Below are 18,356 nucleotides of genomic sequence, written 5' to 3'. Positions count from 1 at the left end.
GTGTAACGTAGTCCTCTGGAGCCCAGTTTTCTAACGAGCATTTGTTCTCGTCACCACCTCTACCAGCAGTTATGTACAGTGGCTACAATCCTGCCCAGTCTTTCTGTGATATCGCAGAAGGAACATCCAGCTTCTTGTAGCCCTGTTACGTTGTATCCTTCAAACTCAGTGAGGTTTTGATAATGGTGTTTATGTTGCCTTAAAGCAATTCTTGACTAACATCAACTCACCACCTCCAATATCAAAAGTAACTAACGCTCATAACCGTTACAACTAGTATTTAATGCAAACCGGATTGGATCCTTATAGTGCCTCTACTAGTACCAGTCTTTTGGATGAAGAAACACACCTACCAATTTCCATTTATGCCGCACAACGCATGTTGGTACTGCTATTTTCTTCTGTCAGTGTATATTGCTTGCACATTGTGTGTGCTACTTGTGTAAGTTCTTTCCTGGTACAAAATCTATTTTAAGATGAAACGTATTACAATCAAAACTACTTTTCTAAACACCGCTCGCTCATTTTCTTTCTTCCTGCCTCAATCCTTCCATAAATAACTGTATGTAACCTGTACATGTATCTTCATTACATATATATCTTTTCTAGAAGGAGAGACACAGTTACAACTCATTAAAAGTCCTCATTTTTTAAATTGCTTATGGTAGGCAAGCATTTCTGTTTTCCTCACATTTTTTTGTAGAAGAGATTCATTTATATTCCATTAGAAGTGTTGAATGTCTTTACCCACACTCGACATTAGGCAGACAAATAAATTAACACTAGCTCTGCTGTGTGACTTATTGCATGGGGACCTGGCTGGTTAATGCAGTTGTCGAGGGTCTCTCCAACTTGAAGCGCGCAGTCCCACCATGACGATGGACCCGAGTGCCCGGAGGCTGCTGACCTCTGCACATGCTTTGAGTGTGGAAGTGAGCATCATCCCCAGATTTTGTTTAGTAAAAACATAAATATTCTTCTTCTTCTTCTGCTTTTACGGCCTCATTGGACCACTTCAGTCAATCATTTCTGGTCCTCTTCTTTGGTATTTTCCCCTTCCGAGTGGCCCAGTATCTCTTCATTCGTTCCGATGCTTTTCGTCGTTCCTTATCTGTAAATACCCTTTTCATTGTATGTCGTTTGTCAATTTTTGGTTTAAATCTTATTTCTGTGTCCCTCAACTTCTTTAAATTTGGCGTTTTGTTCTGCAAATCATCCAGAGTTATTTCCAGTTCTTCCATATCCTCTCTTATTTCCTTAAGCCATCCTCCTTGTTGTTTCAAATTCCAGAGTTTCTCAATAATTTTCCTTGATAATCTGGTTTCTGGTGTCCTCAGAATGTGACCACAAAAAGAGATCCTTTTCTTTCGTATAGTATCAGTGATGGGCTCCAGTTCTCTGTATACCACTTCATTTGGAACTATCCGCCATTGCCCAGCTTTTTGATATTTCTTATTTATGCATGTTCTAGCAATTCTTCTCTCTACTTTTAAAATTTTGTCAATTCTGTTTTTCTGGGTGACTTTAAAAAGAGTTTCACTTCCGTATGTAACCTCTGGTTGAACCACCGTCTTGTAATGTTTTAATTTTGTTTTAATTGATAGACATTTTTTATTGTACGTAGACCATGTTAGTTTTTGAGCTTTTATCATTTTATTAGTTCTTGCTCGCCATGCAGGTTTCTCGTCCAATTTGTGTGTTATAATTTCACCCAGGTATTTAAATTGTTTCACTATTTTAATTTCCCTATTGTTTACTGTGATGTGATCTATTACAAGTGGATCCGTTACCATTATTTCAGTCTTTTCAAATGATATCTGGAGTCCTAATTTTTGTGCTATATTTTGTAAGCTTGTTATTTGTTTCGTGGCTTCCTGAATATTATTAGCTAGTAATGCTAGGTCATCAGCAAATCCCAAGCAATTTAGGTTTATTTTATCTTTCTTAGTTCCAATTTTAATATTCATAGGATTTTCCTTGTACCATTCTCTTATTACATATTCAAGAGCACAATTGAATAGCAATGGTGATAAACAATCTTCCTGTCTCAACCCTGTTTTAATCGTAAATGGTTCAGATATTTCTCCTCTAAATTTTACTTTGGATTTGGTGTTTGTTAAGGTTAACTGTATCATTTTTATTACTTTACGATGAAGTCCAAAATTCCTTAATATTTTCATCATTGAAGATCTATGGATGCAATCATATGCCTTTTTGAAATTTACAAAGGTTATAACATAAATATTCATATTCTATTTTTACAGTAAATGCTTAAATCGTACAAGTGAGCCAGCAACTGTGTGGTGGAAATTGCTTAATCATAGCAAAATAAGATATAAGCTTAAGTCAAATCAGCTTCAGGGTTTAAACAAAGAGTGAGGAACTGTTATGTCATCGGAGTGGGGAAACCAGTGATTTTTCTTATTTCCCGCCATTTTAAACTTAGGGCTGATTTCTACAGTCAGCACATGTGATTCTCGGATTTAGAATATGCCCCCATTTTAAAGCAGTTTGTGGCGTAAGGGACAAACCTATCAGATATCTTGGATCGCAATCTTGAGTTTGTGGGCCAGTGGACTGTACTCATAATTGCAGGTCCCTCATCTGGAATTCTGAAATTATACAGCTTGGGGAAAACACAGAGGCTATCTTGAATTACCATCTTGAATCCTATACTTAGCACAAGTGGCCTACTTTCAACATACTGTATTTTCAACTAATACAATAATTGCATATTTTCAGTTTCCCGCGAATTTAGACTTAGGAGAGTAGGACTCTGAGCAATGATGTCAGAGGGGTGGGCGAAAACTCTGTGGCACAATGACGTTGTTTTAAGTTTCCCACCAGTTGCTGAATTTATGGCCCTTACATAAGGCGATTGTCTGATGTGTGGGAGGGGTAATCTGCTAACAGTGAATGACATCATCAATGATGCCATTGGCAGGTAGGGATAAAGCTGGCAACACTGCAGAGTGGTCTCGGCCTCTCTCAGCTATTCTACTCATATATACTGAGACAGCTTACTTTACTACTATACCAGACAATTTTTTCTACACCAACAGTTGTGACTGAAGGATGTTTTTTGTTGATGTTCTACTTACAGAAGTAGTCGGAGAGTAGTAGTCAGAGTACTGACTGAATTTCTTCATCCACCAACCCTTATTCCACTTTTGCCCATTAAAACGTGAACGGAACAGGACGCTCTACATGCACTCGACATTTACACACAACTAACTTTTGTGGAAGGTAGAGTATGGGTGATGCATGTAAACCTCAGTGAAACTTGGGCCTGGATCCCCAAGCTGAATTTCTGTGTTACCACCACAGTTGAATGGAGTGATGAGTATGGCTTTTCCCGTCATTCATTCAACAGTATTAAAAGTAGTACTGACAGATTCTTCGTAAAATGTGTATGAGTTAGACATAGTTGATTGCAATTGCACAAGGTGAGGCATTACCAGAGCTGCAAGGGAAACATAAAACTGCAGAGCTCCTGCGATGTGCATATGGTCAGATCGTGAATTAGAAGCCACATACAACATATATTCTCAGACACTTGCTTTTCATGATGAAAGCATTAGAAAACTAGCTTACTTTCCAAGTTTCCATTTACTGATATCATACAAAATAATTTTGTGGGTCAATTCCACGTAGAGGCAGACAGTATTCAAAGCAGGGAAATTTTCTGTAAGAATAGTATTTGTCTCCATCTTTAAACTTCATGTAGGCAACTATTTAAAAATTACTCTTACGAAACTTGATGTACAGATTCAGACACATTTTAAAAATAATGGAAGCATTCTTGAATACAACAATAGGTCAAGAACTATTCACAACTTGACATTACTTTTGGAAAGAAAGGAACGAAATATACAGGTATAAAAATATTCGACTAATTCCCTTCTGTATTAAAGGTGCTGGTAGATAAATGAAATTTTGGAAACAAATTAAATTTATTTCTGCTTGATAGTTCCTTCTAGTCCATAGATGTATTTAGGAATAAGAAGTATTTGTATGTGGTTCGCTAATATTAATCAAATTTTTTTGAAATCAAAGAAAAATAGTTGCATAATTGAGCAACACAGAGCCGCTTTTTTATATAGAGAAATATCTTATTTGACATATTCCACGTCGTATCAAGTTGTCATTCGGTCAACTGCAGAGACAGGTATTTGGAAGTATACATTTTTATTGATTGTGGTTTTTTAAAAGGAAAAATAGCTAAGTTGCAGTACAGTAAAGTTGTATCGAGCTTAATTCAGAAACAGGTTAGTGGGAAAGCAATATGTCTCCCACCACTGCAAGGAGCACAGTCAGAATGAGAAGTAAAGAAACTCTGCCGAAGCATGGCACAAGTAATGAAAGTTTATAAAAAAATCATTCCACTGCTGCAAACATTGTATAGCAGTTAGTATGTAAAACTTGCAGTGGACAGATAGTTCCACCAGACAGCTTTCTCTGTCTCTCACAATAAATGAAACCACGCCCTCACAAAGCACTCACAATAAACGCGGCTTCTAGCAGTGACAACAGGAACAGGAGATGGAACACACCCACATCCAGGGTCTGGCTCACACTGTCCCCGCGGGCCGAGTCGCACACAAGTGAACAGTCTCCCCGCAGTCCCCCTACTTGCCCTTCTTCCGCTTCTTCTTGGAATCGTCGTTGTCGCCCTCCACATCGCTCTCTTCGGGAGGTGGCATCTTCTTGACAACCTTGAACTCGTCGTAGTGCGCCTTCCTACGCAGCTCGAACTCCAGCTTCTTCTTCTTTTCATCTTCCGTCAGCCGTTCTTCGTCCATGTCCGAGAGGTCCTCGGACAGCGACGTGTTGGAGGTGTTGTGGTTAGTCACTGCCGGGTTCTCCACCACCGTCGGCATTGTCGAGCTCAGCGACAGCAGCTTCGACGCCAGGTCGCAGGCACTCACCGACTGCAACAGAGGGCAAGCTGGAGGTAGAGTTCACACAAATAACTTTACCCTTACCTGTGCAGATGGCAGAGGGACAGTGTAGAGGTTCACTACATGGGGCTGCCAGCTGCCACATGGGGGGACAAATCGATCTGAACAGCTGAAACCACCTCGCAAGCAAATTACATACATACATATGTACGTACATACGTTAATACTTGTTCCATAGATCATAAAAAATAGTTCCAAATTCCATGAAAAGTGTGCGAGGTGCCGGGGCTAGGAGTGTATTTAACATTAAATTCTTCTCGGATCTTCATATGGAAATGATGCTCTAAGCCCCCTTTTCTAGCTCCTACTTTTGCTGTTGCACATGGATTAAGAAGAAACGCAAACTGACTGTAACTGACCCTGCAAGTGGAGTAGAAAAGAGTTTGGCACCTGCAATAACTTAATTTGACAGAAATTAATTTGATAAAGGAAAGTTTCATTAACGTAGTGAGAAATGAAAGGGTTACTTTACTAATCCACAGAATGAAAGTTCTGTCCAAAATAACAATTTGATTTATTATGACTAAACTCAAAATAATAACAAAACACATGAAACATTTACAATACGTCAAATTGGATACTCAAATAAATGCTGTGAAGGTGAAGTTGTCCATAAACTAGCTTGTGACATTTATGACCAAGTGGTATGTGGAGCCAATTCCTTGTAACTCAAATTTTAAGAGAAACACCCAGCCATCCCAACATTAATTGCTGCTACAGTAGTGAGAACTTGGGCAATGAACATCCAAGACAGAACCACGTAATAAAAAGATGGGAACAGGCATGCTCTGCCGAGCTCTGATTATCACAGAGCAAATTCCCTAATTTGCCGGTGCTGCGGACATACATTACCAACCTGTCTTCTTAACTGCAAAGACACGATCTGGCGTATCGGAAGCGATGGCTGGTTGCTTCGACGTCCCGTCATGGTGATGATAACGTCGCGAGTATATCCCGAAACAAATTATCCTGGTCTGGTTGTTCCAGACGAAAGACTTCCTATCAATGCAAATGCGCCTCTGAGGGAGACGAAGAAGGTTCGCCACACAATCACTGATGGTACAGCGATTGATTTTAACAAGCGAAGTCACACAGTAACTCCGATACAGTCGACTTTAGCCAAAACTGTTCAAGACGGACAACATAGGCCACTTGTACGCAGAATGCTCAATTGCCAACTGTACTCGGAAAGTTACGTTGAAGTCGAAACTTCAGCAACTTCATCAAACAGTTACAATTAAATGAAAGTATCTTAGACAGCCAATGGAAGGCAGGCTGTCCAGAGCAACGAGCAGTGAGAGCACAGTCTTGTAACCTAGTCTGACCGAAAGGCGAGAGCCGACTCTCCTCAAGAGCACCCGCACAAGTCGAACACAGAACATTGCCGCTCCCACGACAGTGGTCGTGGTTAAACGTTCCAATCAGCAACTCGAAAACCGGCGGAAAATTCCACTCTATTGCCGACGCACTACGAGTCCACCAATGGAGATACTTGGCGCCAATTTCTGCGCCGATTTTGCTACGTCACAGAGCTATTCCCTGGGAAAGCCAATCACAGTTATGATTTTGCAGGAAACGCGGGAATTTGCCCGCCAAGACTGCCTGGGAACACAAGTCATTCCCACGCCTCGCTGGTAGCCCACCAGAAAGTGGTTTCACTAAAGTTTCTGCGAAGTAACGGAATCTCTAGCCCAGCCACTCCTCCAGGCCCCTGCGGGCGTGTCGCCGCCGCTCTCATAACAATGTCGGCGTCTGGAAAGCATCCACTCGACTCCCTCACACCCATCAGCTTAACCCTTTCAAGATCAGCAGAACCTGCCTGTCACCGGACCACCCGTGTGACGAGAGACACTGCGTGGGAAGTCTGCGTGTGAAGGAATAGCAACTTTTCACCGCATGCAATTAGAGAGGAAAATCGAATTACTCAGAGTAAGATAGAAATATGAGAGGGGGCTCATGCCACCTCTCAAATGAACAAGTAACCAAAGTTCCATTTATCTAGGGTGACCAGACATCTGGATTAATCCGGATATGTCCGCCATTTTTGCTCTTTGTCAGGGGTCCGGGCAGATTTTTATAGTGCCCGGCTTTTTCGCAAAGTTGAGCGTAATATAATAATTCGTCACGTTCTATTGCTCTTTTCATAAATACTTTAACTATTGGCACAGCCTTCGTGATAAACACACACGAAGGCGGTGTTAGTTGGTGGCACCAGGATTGTCGATGTTACCGTTGATCGACTATAAGCGAATGCAAATATCGATTATTTAAAATTTTGGTTTCGTATCTTCGCTTTGCGTTGGCTAGGCTTCCTGTAGTGCATGTGTGATATGTGAGTGTAATTTTTAACTGAGTGAGTTACGTAAAATATTTGGCTATGCCTAAACGAAAGTGTACGTTTTCTGATGTCCTTTCCTGCAAATATCCGGCTTTCAACAAAAGGAGGGATGAATTTGAAGCAGAATATAAGCTATATAGAGCGGAACATACGTCTCAGTGGCCAATAAAGGTAAGAAATAACTCGACATATTAACTGTCATGGTTTTATTTCATTGTTTCGTAGTCATTCAATTTATTTGTATTCGGAAGGTTGAAGTGCAGTTTACATGTCGTCAGCTGCCGATTGAATTGTAGATGTTGGTAGCAGTGCTTCGAATGAAAGGAGGTGAATGGTCTTATGTTTTTCGCTTTGTAAACAATTCCGTCTTGTTGACATAACAGGACAAAAGAAGTAGAAATGTAAAGCCTTTGAAATTAAAGATGCAAAATGCTTTGATCAGTTCTGCAATTTCAGGCAATTTCTAAAAAGGAATAATGATGATGCAGAATTTAGGACTTTATCTTGTAGTAAGAAATGGGCAAAGTTTTTTTGTCACAGTAAGTAAGTTGACTGTCACTCAGAGTTGCTGAAGCTTGCTGAATGCTTTTTCAGTATTTCAGGGCATAATGCTAATGCCAAAAGAATATTTTCCCTAACTGCCACACAGTGGACTGATAAGAGGAATAGATTAAACTTTGAATCAGTGGAAGGTCTGTTGATGGTCCAATATAATTTAAAAGAATTTTCATGTGTGTCATTTTACAATTATCTGTTAAGTAAGCCTAAACTTGTGCAAAAAATTGGTTACTCCGAGAAGTATCAATAATTGTTAAAGAATGTATGTATGTTATGTGTATAAATAATAAACTCATTTATTTAAATTGAACGTATGTTTGATGGTGAATACTGCAGATGGGGTTACCACCCGTCAACGTTGGACAAGTCAAATGAAAGTAGCCAATCAGGAGTGGCGTTTAGGCAGCCGTCTTTGTGAAATCTTAGAACTAGGCGTAAATATAAAAACAATTGATCCCACACTGTCACCACAATCAATGTTTTTAATTTAAAATAAAAAAAATATTGCTCTGGGAATCACCACCGGCAGTCACGTGACTTGTCCAAAGCTGACAGGTAGTATCCTCATCTGCAGTTGACCCGTTTGATGTGTCCTCATTTTTCTTCCTTTGTCCTCCTTTTCGAAGCTGCCTGTCCTCCTTTTTAAACAGCTGCATCTGATCATCCTACATTTATCACTATTATTTGAATAATAACCAGTAGTTGAAACAAGAACCTTATACTTAGTAATTTATCAACTTACAAAAGGAAGATAGAATCTCAGTGAACTCAAAATCATAGTAAATCGCAAAATCATTATAATTAAAATTAGCTAATTAGAACCAACGATCTCAAAGAATACTTTGTGTGAGTACTCTTTGAGAATCGTGAGTAATGGCTAAGGAAAATTTGATCCATTGTCTCTACATTACGAGAGTTAGCCGAAGCTGGTGAGACTTACTTGAATCCTCGTAAATGTAGACGCGGTTAGATTGTTTTTCGAGGATTGATATGATCTACTATGACGCAGTGAAACGAAACACTGACTTCGACTATAACATCGTTTAGAATTCAGATGGAGGACTACCTTATATTAGTCCAAAGTGAACTTTTTAATTAGATAACTCGAACTCAACTCTAGTTAGGCATTGAACAGTGATAGACAATTAACTTCATTCGTAATTGCAAATGGACTCTGGAACTGGGCAATAGTTTTAAAGCAGATAATTTATAAATTCCTCCCCCCCCCCCCCCCCCAAAACCGCCACCTCGGAAAGCTTCTTCCTCACGGCCTTGTTAGGAAGTGATTGTTATTGTGAAATAAACCACCTTTTCGTGCCAATTTACTCATTACAAATTACAAAATTGTTTAGAGAAACAACTGTGATCTTTTGCGTGCTGCGATAATATTTGATTGAAGCGCTCGGCGCATGTATAGAAACTCTTTGACGTTAGGAAGCAATCGCAATGTTACGACTTATTAGAAATTTGAAATTACAACCAAACTATGGGGAAGTTGGTGTTGGTGGAACTGAATTGAACTTATCATTAATATTTTTATAGCAACTGTTAAACCATCGGATATAAAAGAGTTAATTACGACGAGTAGCGTAATATTGGTCACAGTTGGTGAAGTAAATATCACGCACACGTCGAGAGTTCAGTTCAGCGCAGTTTTTTGTAACGTCTCTTTACCGCTCTACCGACTATCGCCGAGTTTTTGCCAGGGCCGATCAGTACTAATCTATCAACTACCAACTAGAAAAACCGGTGACGTTACAATAAGACATTTCGTAATGATGTGAAACGTGTCACTTTACGTGAGTTTTCTTTACACAAAACAATTAATCAAATTTTTTTACAGTATATCAATTTTTTTCCAGCAGACCTAAAAATTCATCTATTGAGTAGGAGGAGTGGTCATTCTTTTAATTTTTATTTAAATGTTCGCTGGCTATCTGTCAGACTTGTAATGCTATTTGGCAAATGATCAAAGATTTTTGTGGGAGCGTAATTCAGCCCTTTCTGTGCCAAAGTCAGATTTAACTCAGAATAGTGAATATCATCCTTTCATCTAGTGTTGTAGCTATGCACTTCGCTTTTTTTTAATTGTGGTGGGTTATTAATAACAAATATAAGTGAATTTATGTATTGCCAAGGTACCGTGAATATCCTGAGTTCCTTAAATAAATGTCTGCAAGGTGATATTGAGTGGACCCCAGCTATTATTTTGATTACACCCTTTTGTGCAATGAATATTTTCTCTCTTAATGACGAATCACCTCAAAATATGATGCCATATGAAAGTAGTGAATGTAAATAGGCATAGTAGGCTAATTTACTGATATGTTTATCACCACAATTGGCTCGTAAACTGACATTTTCAATCAAGAACAACTTTATGATGCAGACTCAGATCGACTAATGTTTGAATGAGGTTATGTTGACCGAGGTCAGAGCTAACTGCCTGACGTCTGCGATCTGTTTCTTTCGACCGCTACTTACCGTTGTCGCCACCTATCCGCAAACGGCGGAAGCAAGGTTGTACACCTTGTAATAAAAAAACTTTGTTGAGTTTCAATCTCCATCTGTGACGTGTGTGGCAAGAATTTATGGGTTAAATGATTGTATGACAATTACCATCCAAGAAACGTACGTAATGGAAAATAAATATTTGATCACATTGCATAGCCAATACAAATAGATTATTTCGCCTTTTGTTTTTTGCCAGTTAGATCAACAGTTTTAAACGTTTAAATATTACAATAGATGAACGAAAATAATTAAAATCAGTTAAGAATGGAGGCCAAATGAAAACAGAATAAAAGAAAACAAAAATGAGAACAAATGAAAAAGTTGAATCGGTGATGTAAATGATGTGGAAACAGATGAAAAATAAAAATTATGTTTACACCATAACTGACTAAAAATAATGGTCACAGTCATTTCGATAAAAATGTAAAAAAACAGATGTGAACACTCAACCTTCAGAATACTACCCAAATAACTCGACGCTATACTATGGGTTCATTCTGAAACTGGACACTATTTTAAGTGTCTAGTACAGGCTGTTCCACCTGAAGGCAGCTGGGAACCCGCAGGTATCCGGCACCTCGTTACTGGCATATTTCTATCTCTCTTTCCCTAAATTATGGCGGCTTTAAAAGTATTGCAGTGGAATGCGAGATCGGCTAATTCTAATAGAGAAAGCCTGCAACGAGAACTGTTCGTAAGTCAGCCTGATATCTTTCTGTTATGTGAAACTTGGTTCAAATTCGAACGAACTGTTCGCTTTCAAAATTATTCTATAGTAAGGGAAGACCGTCTCGATGGGTGGGGCGGCGTAGCTATACTGGTAAAAACTTCGCTGCCGCATCGACCACACCCGTTACACGTACCTGTCACCAACCTTGAATTAGTTGCTGTGGAAATACGAACTGCCCACAAAACCTTTACAGTTGTCTCGTTGTATAACGCTCCCCACCACAGTATCGTGGAAGATGACTGGAGACAATTAATACACTCCTGGAAATGGAAAAAAGAACACATTGACACCGGTGTGTCAGACCCACCATACTTGCTCCGGACACTGCGAGAGGGCTGTACAAGCAATGATCACACGCACGGCACAGCGGACACACCAGGAACCGCGGTGTTGGCCGTCGAATGGCGCTAGCTGCGCAGCATTTGTGCACCGCCGCCGTCAGTGTCAGCCAGTTTGCCGTGGCATACGGAGCTCCATCGCAGTCTTTAACACTGGTAGCATGCCGCGACAGCGTGGACGTGAACCGTATGTGCAGTTGACGGACTTTGAGCGAGGGCGTATAGTGGGCATACGGGAGGCCGGGTGGACGTACCGCCGAATTGCTCAACACGTGGGGCGTGAGGTCTCCACAGTACATCGATGTTGTCGCCAGTGGTCGGCGGAAGGTGCACGTGCCCGTCGACCTGGGACCGGACCGCAGCGACGCACGGATGCACGCCAAGACCGTAGGATCCTACGCAGTGCCGTAGGGGACCGCACCGCCACTTCCCAGCAAATTAGGGACACTGTTGCTCCTGGGGTATCGGCGAGGACCATTCGCAACCGTCTCCATGAAGCTGGGCTACGGTCCCCGTTAGGCCGTCTTCCGCTCACGCCCCAACATCGTGCAGCCCGCCTCCAGTGGTGTCGCGACAGGTGTGAATGGAGGGACGAATGGAGACGTGTCGTCTTCAGCGATGAGAGTCGCTTCTGCCTTGGTGCCAATGATGGTCGTATGCGTGTTTGGCGCCGTGCAGGTGAGCGCCACAATCAGGACTGCATACGACCGAGGCACACAGGGCCAACACCCGGCATCATGGTGTGGGGAGCGATCTCCTACACTGGCCGTACACCACTGGTGATCGTCGAGGGGACACTGAATAGTGCACGGTACATCCAAACCGTCATCGAACCCATCGTTCTACCATTCCTAGACCGGCAAGGGAACTTGCTGTTCCAACAGGACAATGCACGTCCGCATGTATCCCGTGCCACCCAACGTGCTCTAGAAGGTGTAAGTCAACTACCCTGGCCAGCAACATCTCCGGATCTGTCCCCCATTGAGCATGTTTGGGACTGGATGAAGCGTCGTCTCACGCGGTCTGCACGTCCAGCACGAACGCTGGTCCAACTGAGGCGCCAGGTGGAAATGGCATGGAAAGCCGTTCCACAGGACTACATCCAGCATCTCTACGATCGTCTCCATGGGAGAATAGCAGCCTGCATTGCTGCGAAAGGTGGATATACACTGTACTAGTGCCGACATTGTGCATGCTCTGTTGCCTGTGTCTATGTGCCTGTGGTTCTGTCAGTGTGATCATGTGATGTATCTGACCCCAGGAATGTGTCAATAAAGTTTCCCCTTCCTGGGACAATGAATTCACGGTGTTCTTATTTCAATTTCCAGGAGTGTAAGTCAGCTTCGTCCTCCCTTTATCGTAGCTGGAGACGTGAATGCCCACCATGTAGCGAGAAGAGGAGACGTGACAGACAGGAACGGCAGGACCTTGATAAGCGTTATCGAAGATAATAACCTAGTGATACTCAACGATGGCTCTCCTACTATGATAACTTCACCTCTCCGTAGACCCTCCGCAGCTGATGTAACTCTTTGCACCCCCTGCTTTACTGAAATATCTAATTGGTGCGTTAAAAAGGATTCAATGGGATCCGATCATCTCCCAATACAGTTTCACATTAACATCAACTTCGATACTACGTGCATCTGTTACTCTAATAGTCCGTGGAAAATCAAGGAAGCCAATTGGGCCTCTTATAAGGAAACGGTTCGGCGGGCACTCGCAAATACGAGACGTGACTTACGAGACGAAGATGCATACCCAGTTTTACTCGATGTTATGAACGTCGCAGCTGGCATCAGCATCCCTAAGAAAAAAGAGTTTACAGTAATGAAGACCCGTTCTCCTCCTTGGTGGAATTCTGAGTGCTCTTGGGAAGTTGCGAAGCGACGACTCGCCTTGAAAACCTATCGTCAGAATCCTTCATTGGACAACTTCTTGGCTGTGCAAAAAGTGAATGCGCGAGTTAACAAATTCCTGAAGAAAAATTGGAAACAATTTTGCCTGCCCCTAAATAATGAAACCAGTATGGCAAGCATCTGGCATAAAATAAAAGCTTTTAGAACAGGAAGACTGTCTTCCTCCCCTCCTGCTACCAAGGCCTGGTTAGAGCAATTCATAGATACAATCGCTCCTCCCACGGTGCCATTTTTAAACCATCGGTTCCCTGCTGAAGAAGACCGCTACCATGTTCTCCCTCGTCCTTTCTCTAAAGAACAACTCAACGAAGCTATTCGCTACCATGTTCTCCCTCGTCCTTTCTCTAAAGAACAACTCAACGAAGCTATTAAAGTATCGAGCGATAGTTGCTCTGGCACTGATCATATACACTACTCTATGCTTGCACACCTGCCTATAGAAGCGAAAGACTTTCTCTTGAACATTTTTAATCAGTACTGGATGAAGAAAGACCTCATAACAACATGGAAGACGCAAGTAATAATTCCAATTCTCAAAAGTGGTAAAGATCGAAATGTCGGTACTAATTATCGACCTGTTGCCTTGTCGTCGTGAGTTGCAAAATCACTGGAACGAATGGTAAAAAGGAGACTAGAATGGTGGCTTGAAAAAAGTAATTTGTTACCTCGGAGTCAATACGGCTTCCGAAAAGGCAAAGGGTCCATGGATAACCTGTTTTTGCTTAATATGGATATCACGTCAGCCTTTCAAACGAAAGAGACAGTAGTGGCAGCTTTTCTTGACGTTAAGGGTGCATATGATCACGTACAAATACCGATACTCTTGGACAAGCTGGCAGGATGCGGAATTCCTTCACAGATGATCTACGGTATCAGTACCCCGATTACTCAAAGAACGATCTACGTCCGTTTCAAAGGTACCATGATCGGACCTTTTTATGTCTCCCAGGGCTTGCCGCAAGGTGCAATTTTAAGTCCTCTCCTGTATACTCTATATACGCACGACCTAGAACGCATACTTACTCCCCCCACAAAAATCCTACAGTATGCTGATGATATATGTGTTTATTCTACTGCTGCTTCGTATCTTCAGGCCAAAACGGCATTAAGCACAACCATCGCACACATCGATGAGTGGCTCTCTATCAATGGGCTGGAGATCTAGGCTGAGAAATCAGCAGTCGTTCCCTTCTCCACTTCGACGACAGCTCGCACTGAAGATGACATTACCTGTGGCAAGTACACCTTCCAAATAAAGTCTCACGTTCGATTTCTGGGGATGATTTTTGACTCTCGGTTAAGATGGGCGCCCCACATCCGGTCCACCGTTACCAAGTGTGAAGAAGGTTTAAATGTAATCAGATCACTCACTCGTGTCTGGTGGGGAGCGCACCAGAGTGTTTTATTCACAATGTACCTAGGGATAATTCGATCTCGATTAGACTATGGCTGTCAATTCTACCACACTGCGTCAAAGATTCATCTCTCCAAATTTTCAATATAGAGCCATTCGTACCTGTCTTGGAGCCATGCGATCGACGCCCACCAACGCCCTTTTAATAGAAACAGGGGAGATGCCCTTGAGCATTAGGCGCCAAATGTTATCGGACAAATTCTACATTCAAGGCATGGCCATTATGGACAGTTCCGTCTATCAAAGTAGAGACTGCATTTATCGACTGTGGATTGCATCCCACAGAAGGAATAAAGTGCCAGCTTTGACACTTGGTCACCTGTCATACATTCTATACGGCGTTCAGCGCATCTGCCTGTTTTTGAATATGATCTTCAAACGCTCTGCTCCCAGATCCCACTCCATTATTTAAGTACAACCTGGCTGGACAGTACTAATGTCAACGTTGGCTTCAATCGTCTCGTTCAAGCACAATGGCCGGGTTCTCTCTGTGTATATACGGATGGCTCCAAAATTCCGCAAGAAGAGTGTACAGGATGCGCTTTTTTCTGCCTTCAGATCTAGATCCGCAAAACCTTCAAACTGCCTACGAACACTTCTGTTTTTACGGCGGTGACAGTTGCAGTTTTGGAAGCACTTAAGTTTGTCTCTAGCACTTCCTTCCCCAAGGTATTGATAGTATCTGACTCGCAAAGCGTTCTTAAAAACATTCAGTACAGTCGATGGAACAAAACAACCAACCGTTACATCGTGGATGTGATATCTGAATATATTCGCAGCACACGCACGGGCCGGACGATCCATTTGTTGTGGGTACCTTCCCACTCTGGTATCCTCTATAATGATGAAGTTGATGCATTAGCCAAACAAGCGGCAACCTTAGGCACCGTCCTGAATCTGCTCCTTCCTTATACTGACTACTTACGTGAAGTCAAGGATCACGCAAGACAACAATGGCAGGAAATGTGGAACGTTTCTCAACAGACAAAAGGCGGCTATTATGCAGTGCTACAACCTCGGATTCCTTCACAGCCGTGGTTCATGAGGACACATCTGGACCGATTCACGGTTTCTACCATAATAAGACTCCGCTTCAATCATGTCTCTTTCCCACAACATCTACATCGGATCAACGTTTACAGTTCACCAGCATATGAGTGTGATCCTGAGTCGGAAGCTGATGTCAACCACATCTTATTTATGTGCCCCAAATTTGACCGTGAACGGTTGGTCTTTCTGAAGACATTGCTGACAAAGGAACCTCCCCATCGCACCCCCCTCAGGTTTCGTTGTAAGTTGGCACAGTGGATAGGCCTTGAAAAACTGAATACAGATCAATCGAGAAAACAGGAAGAAGTTGTGTGGAACTATGAAAAAAATTAGTAAAATGTACAAATTGAGTAGTCCATGCGCAAGATAAGCAACATCAAGGAACATATGGGCTCAGGAGCGCCGTGGTCCCGTGGTTAGCGTGAGTAGCTGCGGAACGAGAGGTCCTTGATTCAAGTCTTCCCTCGACCAAAAATTTTACTTTCTTTATTTTCGCAAACTTATGATCTGTCCGTTCGTTCATTGACGTCTCTGTTCACTGCAATAAGTTTAGTGTCTGTGTTTTGCGAACGCACCGCAAAACCGTGCGATTAGTAGACGAAAGGACGTGCCTCCCCAATGGGGACCGAAAACATTTGATCGCAAGGTCATAGGTCAACTGATTCCTCCACAGGAAAACACGTCTGATATATTCTATACGACACTGGTGACGGCATGTGCGTCACATGACAGGAATATGTTGTCGACCCACCTAACTTGTACATGGGTAAAAAGATTCTTCTACCTTGCCCCATTTAGGTTTTCTTGTGGATGTGATAATCAATCTCAAAAAAGTGATGAAAACATAAGAGTTTGTCACATAAACTGAAAATAAAAAATTAAACTTTTCACTCGAGGGATGACTTGAACCTAGGACCTCTCGTTCCGAAGCTGCTCTCGCTAACCACAGGACCACGGCGCTCCTAGACTCCCATTGTCCTTGATGTTGCCTATCTTCGCATGGACTACTCAGTTTGTATATTTTACTAATTTTTTTCATAGTTCCACACAACTTCTTCCTGTTTTCTCGATTGATCTGTGTTCAGTTTTTCAAGGCCTATCCACTGTGCCAACTTATAACTAAATCTGAGGGGGGTGCGATGGAGAGGTTCCCTTGTGAGTATGGGCTACCATCTTCCTCAATCAGCTTCTTCTCTTTTGTGTACTAAAGACGTTCGTCTGTATAAAGTAACAGTTAACTTCATCAAGAGTACTGGTTATAATCTGTGGGTTTTAATGGTGTACATAAATTATAAATATGTCTTGCTGATGAAGATGTTTCAGAATTGGTGTGAATTGTAAGCCAAGACACTTTTAATTATTTTCCAATTCAATTCAATTCAATTTTTAAAACATTATGTACAAAACTGTAACAGTTAAGCTTTTTATTCTTGTAAATATGCATTTCTGTATTTGTTTATTCAATTATGTGTACATTGTCACTATGTGTTGCCGATGGCTAAATTGAGTACACACTCAAAGGCCAAATAAACATAAAAAAAACGCAGGTAGCAGTGGGCAGGCGTGGGCAGACAGCTGGCGTGTGGGAAGTCACACGGCGTACTGACCCTACTTTCACTGGTTCTCTCCCACTGGCGGGGGTGGGCAACTGCTAGCTCCATAGCCATAGGGCGGCTATGCGGGGTTTCCTAGAAGGGTGCAGCAGGTAGCGAAGCTGTCCTGACAAACCGGTTCTCTAAGGAGGTGTTTGCGAACTGAGCCTCCCCCCACTGCTTGTCTATTCCAGTCGCTCACCCTCAGTGCAGTGTTGTCTCCGTTTCTCAGACAGTGTCGTCGTCGATAGCTTTCATTTTTTAAACACGATCATATTTGCCATTATTGTGCTCCAACAGGAGCATTTTTCAGCTGATTATTATGTAGTTCATTTTATAAAGGTGAAATTCCAACTAGATGAACTTTGGTAGAGTCATCTATGTTAAACACCGAATTTTATCATCTGTAGACATCAACAACAACACTAGTTATCGAGAATTTATACGTCGCATCTAACCATAGGGAAATATTCTGTAATTTCTTTCAGATGAACACGCTCATTGTCGAGTAAGTCTTTATCTAATTACTAACAGTAAACTCGGTGTTGCCCGGATATTTATTCATCCCAGTTTTATGTCAGTTCATCCCCTCTTCCCTCATCTCTCTTGTCCATTTAGTCCTAACTCGTCTCCCTATCCACCTCCTCCTTCCACCCATCTGTCTCTCTTTCCACCTCCTCCATCTGCCCCACTCTCTCACAACACTTCCTCCTCCTCCTCCTCCTCCTCTCCATCCTCCTCTCCTTCACCATCCATATTCGCATCTCCGTCCGCCTCATCCTCCGCTTTTTCTAAATTCACAATAACACCCCTAATTTATATATTTATTACAGTGTTCTATTAGTCATTCATCACCTTCCCCCTTTCTCTGTTTACCTGCTGCTCACTCTCTCTTTTAATCTGTTTCTCTCACTTCTCTGGATGCACCTCCTCCCCCTTCCC

General features: G+C 42.1%; 1 protein-coding gene across 1 annotated transcript in view; it reads right to left on the bottom strand.

Moving 5' to 3' along the window:
* Positions 1-4,628: 4,628 nt before the first annotated feature.
* Positions 4,629-18,356, bottom strand: part of LOC126427996 (protein phosphatase inhibitor 2-like) — a 39,860-nt gene continuing 26,132 nt past the window's right edge. The window contains exon 3 of the mRNA XM_050089880.1: positions 4,629-4,931. Coding sequence (XP_049945837.1) covers positions 4,629-4,931 — 303 coding nt within the window. The remainder of the gene's footprint in view (positions 4,932-18,356) is intronic.

Source organism: Schistocerca serialis, chromosome 12 (genome assembly GCF_023864345.2).
Source record: "Schistocerca serialis cubense isolate TAMUIC-IGC-003099 chromosome 12, iqSchSeri2.2, whole genome shotgun sequence".
NCBI lineage: Eukaryota > Metazoa > Arthropoda > Insecta > Orthoptera > Acrididae > Schistocerca > Schistocerca serialis.
The sequence above is the reverse complement of the archived record's forward strand: the minus strand, read 5'-3'. Positions and strand labels throughout refer to the sequence as shown.